We start from the raw sequence: 6,148 nt of genomic DNA, 5'->3' as shown, positions 1-6,148 counted from the left end.
AGCAATCCACAACTCCATCTGGAAGTTGTACTTTGATGGAGCATACTCTAGAAAGGGTAATGGCGCAGGAGTTTTGTTGATTTCTTCTAAAGATGGAGCAACCTATGATTCCTTTCATCGGGCCTTTGAATGGATGAATACATTTTACTGTCTTTCATACATAAAAGTATATCATGGATAATCCAAGGAATGGACAGTCTTATTTGAGCTATAAAAGATCTCTACAGACAGTGGGAAAGCATCTCTTAATAAGAATATGGTAACAGGCTCTGAGCTCTGGACAGATGGGCTTATCTTTGTATTTGAATTTGTTTATGGACGTAAGAGGAAATGTAGGGGCAGATCCAGTTATAGAAACCCATTAACACCTGAAAAACATGGTCAAAATATAACCAAGGTTAAACAAATGTCTCATCCAAATGATTGCCCTGAAATCAATACAAGTGAAGGTTATTTGCAGCACAAGAAGGTTGTTGTTGTTTCAACAGAATTAATATGATCAGTTTCCGGATTTGTCCAGCCCTTCAAGAGGTCATGACAGACACCAGAGAAAGTCCAATTGTAAGAAAATCTGATGGTGGGGATAAAGTCCAAGAATGTTATTGGGTTCCAATTGGATGTGCCAGATTTAAGGAACTTGTCCAGATGGTGTATGTATGCAGAAAGTGGGCTAGACAAGCATCAATGTTGGTTGCTCGTACAATGTTTGCTTGTTGTGTTCTGGATAAGAGTATTATTGTTGCAGATTTCGGTACAAATATAATGTGAAGGTTTGCTCAAGACAATATTGCATGGAACTTTGTAGCTGGAATAACTATTGCTCGGGAAATTTTGGAACATTATGGTAGTGTCCTTCGTATGTTGTCTCCTTCTTTACCGAATGCATTGTTAGGGGCCTTTTACCCATCACAAGCTATTCTCTGGACGCCAATCAAGAAATGAATGGGCATCTCCAAGTTTGGTTGACATACAGGGGGATGATGTGCATACAGCGGATGAATATAGTGCATCGAGATCAGAAAAGCGCAAATTGTCTTGTTGACAAACATTGGACAGTTAAATTCTGCGACTTTGGTCTTTCCCGGCTAATGACAGAGCTCCCTATAAAGGATTCAAACGTTGCTGGAACTCCTGAGCGGATGGCACCAGAACTTTTGCGCAATGAACAGTTTACAGACAAGTGTGATGTGTTCAGTCTTGGGGTGATAATCTGGAATTATGTACATTTTGTGGAGTTTTTCGTCGCCGGGCTTTAGATAGAGGGGCTGCAATGGTAAGAGCAGATAAAATTGAAACTGGTCACAATGCAGATGATATAGCAGAGACTGTACTATTAAATATTCTTCGTGGAGATACTTGCCTTGCCTTCTCTAAAAGACTAAGCGGTTGAAGTACAGTTTCACCAACATAAGTTCAGGAAACACTTTGCTCGGGTTGGTTGTCCAATACATTACTGCAATATCGTGAAAAATATGTCGGCATTCTAAATGGAATTGACACTGTAATATGGGACCCAACTACTGATGTCTTTTTGCCAGCTCATTTCCAAGCACATGAGATTGAAGGGAAGAGGATTTGCAAGCAATATGTTCAAAGGGGACTTGGTTTAGACTCAAATCTTATGACAATGAAAAAAAATTGTACAAATAAGGGAAACGATTCACCATTGGTTGTATGCATTACTAGACTTGTTGCACAAAAGGGCCTTCATCTTATTCGTTATGCAATAAAACGTGTTGCAGAATTGGGTGGAAAATTCATTTTGCTTGGGACAGCACCGGATGGGAGAGTCCAAGGGGAGTTCGAATATCTTTCCAGCCAGTGCAAGGAAAGTAACAATGTACGTCTGCTTCTGACATACAGTGAGGAGTTATCACACATGCTGTATGCTACTGCAGATGTTGTCTTAGTTCCTTCCATGTATGAACCATGTGGACTTGCCCAAATGATTGGCATGCGCTACGGAGCAGTTCCAGTGGTTCGAAGAACTGGAGGGTTGGCGGATACAGTTTTAGATGTAGATCATGGCCAATCCCATGCCAACCAACCAAACGGATTTGTATTTGAAGGCATAGATGAAGGATCCTTAAATGGGGCTTTGGAACGTGCTTTCAAATACTACAATGAAAAGCCACAATTTTGGATGGATCTTCCTGATCAGGTTGCAAAGAGAGAAAAATTGGCAAAGCTTCGAGAGGAAATAGCAGTGCGAAAAGCTATGGAGACTTGCGCAGTTCTGTATTGCATACACCTCGGAAGTTGTGACCGAGCTGGAACAAATCAAACAAAATGCAGATAAGAAGGAACAGATCTACCTATCTTTGTCCTCAGTTAATGATTCAACAGGATTTGCGCTCTATATGTCAGCCAGCAGAGGATTTCAAAAGAAACGAATTTCCTATTTCAAGATCACCTAAATCAAAGAGATATGCGCTCCAGTTTAGCCTCATAATTAGCCAAATCATCAACAGAATGTTAATTTAAAAGTTTGTTTTATTAAAATCGCCAATGTATTTCCATAAATTAGGGAGCAGTTGTAATTTCCAACATATGCAAAGTGGCAGAGAACGAGGAGCGATTGCCTATGTTTGTCTTCAGTCGGGATTGACACCTGTAAATGCTACTTCATCAGTTATCAAGTAGAAAGAGCGCCACTCTCTCTTCAGGAAGCGCTGATTGTTTTGTTTTAGTTTATTTTGTTAAATAAGGATAAAAACAAATTCCTGGTCTTGGGGTCGACTTGTTTTCCCCCAGCTGTATTTTGTTTCATATTTTTGTGATGTTAGTTAAAACAGCGCCCCTGTTTTGGGCAGCATTGTATTTATTATAAAACAAATTCATTTGTAATAAAAAAAAAAAGAGAGTGAAGGAGGGAGAGTTTTTTCTGAGCGCTGGGAGCTGCTGGAGAAGCAGAGAGCTTTTTATTGTACAGTTTTATGACAGAGAATTTAATGGAATTTCACAGCTCTGTTTGCCGAGATTCATGTGGTATGTTGATTTAGCATAAGTTTTTCCCTTTGTCTCATATGTAATCAGTTATGTTCCATTTCATTTCATGACCCTTTCAAGCTGAACAAATGAAGTGATTAGGTAGGAATTCATAGTATTATATGATCCTCCTATAAGTTTGTTCGCATTCGATGTTTTCTACTGTTTAAGGAGGATTCAGAGTTATTGTCTGCCCTCCTTAGCTCCTCACCAGTCTTGCCATCCCATTTGAAACCAGATTTGGTGTTAAATTGCATGCCTACCTTGCCTCAGTTGATAACCTGTGTAGTCATTATATTTTTCTGTTTGAAGCTGTAATTTTGCCCATGTAGCCCAGAAAAGCCCCGTCATTCTATTAAAAAACCCCAAAAATCATTAAATCCAAACCCCCTATCAATTTACTAGCCTAAAATCCTTATTCTTAATTGGTCAGCCTAATCATATTGAAAGATCTATCGAATCTGACCCGAGAGAGCCTTCTCATACCTCGTAGGGCTAGCTACGAGGTGAAATGGTTTGATGTAGCCTTGAAGGTTTACCTTCCTCAGCCTAGGGTGAAATCTCAAGCGCTAACAGGATGATCGGGGTTCACAAAAGAAGGTGGCACCTAATCCTGTACTCAGCCTTGTGGGCTTACCAAACATCAGTAAAGAACGCAACCGGGTTCACACCTTTCCAACTGGTGTATGGCCTGGAAGCAGTCTTGCCAATCCAGTGTGAAATTTCGTCTCTTAAAATCGCAATTGATCTCCTCCCCGGAACTTCGGAAGAAGAGGCTCATTTCTTGGAATTAATCCAATTGGATGAAACCCGTCGTGATGCCTCTTTGGCTAACGAAGCCCATAAGAAACGAGTCAAGGCGCAGTTCGACAAAAATGTCAAACCCCGTGTCTTCTTAGAAGGTGACTTGGTCTTGCTTTATGACCAAGAATCCGATAAATTGGGAGCAGGTAAATTTAATTCCTTATGGATAGGCCCCTATATTGTTAAACGAGTGTTAGCAAAAGGAGCCTATGAGTTAATGGATTATGACGGAATTCCACTGGCGCAACGCCGTAATGGGTTGTACCTCAAGCGTTACTATGCTTAAATAGTAACCTGTATGCTTTTGTTGTATTTTGTTTTCGCTAAAGTATTTGTTTCGGTCGAGTGATCCACCTTTTTACATTTGTTGCAAATGTCAAACCTTCTGGAGACATGTGTTGGATATGCCGACGGAGCGAGTCGTAGTTCGCGGAACCTATCCTCCGCAGCCTGGGCCATTTTTGATCCAAGCGGCGAGTTAGTAAGTTTCAGAGGTGTATGTATTGGGCAATCAACAAATAACATCGCTGAGTATAGCACGTTGATAGAACTACTCTCTGATGCCATCACCCATGGTATACGTCGGCTAATCGTCAGGCTAGACTCACAACTCGTAATACTACAACTCAATGGTATATATTCCGTTCGCAATCCAGCTATTTATCGCATGTTCCTAAGGGTTAAGATTTTGGAAAGACAATTTGATTCAATTCAATACCAGCATATTTCCAGAAACTTAAACACATTAACCGACTCATTAGAAAACTATGTGTTAGATAGACATTTGCAGCGTTTATAAAAAGAGACACATCATCAATGATTGTACATATGGATCATATAACTCAACCAGAATAAAACTCGAAAATCAAAATATATATAAGCTGTTTATCGTTCATACATAATGTTCTGTAACCAAGACAAAATCGGTCATATGACCCAAAAACTCAAAAGTGCTAGGGGGCACCCTAGTCTAGCGATGCTCATGATAGCACGTCACGGCCTGTGCAATCATGCGCAAGAGACGAGTCCATCGTCTTGGCACGCCAGTAGTATGTCGCTGCAACTGTAAAGGTAACTCATCAATCCTCACATCAGGAATGCCGAGAGTAAGGCTCTCAACCTGCTCCTGCACAGCTGTAAGGATCTCGTCTATGTCAAGGTCGCAGAGAATAACTCTCCCAGCAGTCTCCCCTGCTAGGGCAGCAACTGGCGCCCTCGGGCGAACTGCTGGACGAACAGGACCAACATCTGCATGCACGCATGAGTTTGATTAAAGTCTTGATAGAATAAAGCACAAGAACATTATAAATAAGAGCAGTAAACAGTAATATGGTCAGAGATTTTACCAATAGCGCCCCACTGTTCGCCATCCGGTAACACCAAATCCGGATCACCTCGGAAATCCATACCCACATATGGATACTCGGAATAGACCATCTCCTGGCGCTCGAACCACCTGAAGAAGGTATCAGTGAAATTAATCTGAGGTTGACCAGCATGCCTAGACATGTGATCGACCCATCTCTGCATGCGTGGCTCAGTCGGAGAAGGCAAGTCGAGTGCAATATACTGAGGCTGCATCAGTGGTATTTTCTCCAAGGCGAAGGCAGTCAAAATAGAACCAAATCCAAAATTCTTCAACTTCCCGTCCTTTACTTTGGTCAATTGACTTTTCATCTGAATAAGTACTGCATCACACCAGTTGAATACTTTCGGTTGGAGACACTCCAAGGCGTGCTGTACATAAGACCTGTTGGCAACATGAAGAGATGCACTACCGGCCATCCTACCAATAGTATACAGAATGGACTGAAGAGACCTGTCAGTAATCTCACGGATAACAACCTTGCCGTCTTTGCTCGGCTGGGAACCTTCCCTGCAATACTGACGGACATAGTCTCTCACGGAGTCATTCCCCCGAGCCGAACCTGACAAAGAAATGGGGGCACCCCGCCTTGACAAACCAGTCAAGAAGTAAATGTCTACGATGGTCAAGGGGATGGATTTTCCCCTAATCTGGAATACTTGGTTGATGGGATCCCAAGCATCAAGCATATAATGCAGTAAAGAGATCTGTGCTCTCATGCTAGAGATACGGAAAAACTTCAGCAGGCCACAGTTCCGCAACGCGTTCACAGTGACAGGGTCATGGAGAGCAATCATATCTTCTTCTTCATGTTCTCGTTCTCGCCATGTAAGTGACATTTTTCTCAAAGGTCCCTGCAAAACAAACAAGAGAATGAGTAAGATCCTGGATTTGATGAGAAACTGGCAAAATTTCATCAAAAACTGTGCCACAAAATCAGTTTTCTAGTCCCAACGCAGGTAGACAGTGCTCCACCTGCGTTGAAGGAGG

General features: G+C 41.7%; 1 protein-coding gene across 1 annotated transcript; it reads left to right on the top strand.

Moving 5' to 3' along the window:
* The first annotated feature begins 256 nt into the window (after nucleotides 1-256).
* On the top strand, nucleotides 257-2,299 carry LOC149267592 (putative starch synthase 4, chloroplastic/amyloplastic). Its single transcript, XM_089412740.1, has 5 exons — nucleotides 257-320; nucleotides 521-650; nucleotides 746-770; nucleotides 1,196-1,327; nucleotides 1,418-2,299. The coding sequence occupies exons 1-5, from the start codon at nucleotides 257-259 to the stop codon at nucleotides 2,297-2,299; spliced, it is 1,233 nt and encodes a 410-aa protein (XP_089268866.1).
* Nucleotides 2,300-6,148: the final 3,849 nt, after the last annotated feature.

Source organism: Pinus tabuliformis, chromosome 6, assembly GCF_031772625.1.
Source record: "Pinus tabuliformis cultivar Carrire ecotype Pingquan chromosome 6, CPIR1, whole genome shotgun sequence".
In the NCBI taxonomy this organism is placed as follows: Eukaryota; Viridiplantae; Streptophyta; class Pinopsida; order Pinales; family Pinaceae; genus Pinus; species Pinus tabuliformis.
Note: the sequence above shows the minus strand (reverse complement) of the source record. Positions and strands in the feature narration are given on the sequence as shown.

What these genes read in the sequence shown, in the direction of transcription:
- LOC149267592 (XM_089412740.1), top strand. Translation starts at nt 257, where the DNA reads ATGGTAACAGGCTCTGAGCTCTGGACAGATGGGCTTATCTTTGTATTT. An exon ending in ATTTGAATTTGTTTATGGAC is followed by an intron (nt 321 to 520) that starts GTAAGAGGAAAT and finishes GGATTTGTCCAG; the next exon opens with CCCTTCAAGAGGTCATGACA. An exon ending in GGTACAAATATAATGTGAAG is followed by an intron (nt 771 to 1,195) that starts GTTTGCTCAAGA and finishes TGATGTGTTCAG; the next exon opens with TCTTGGGGTGATAATCTGGA.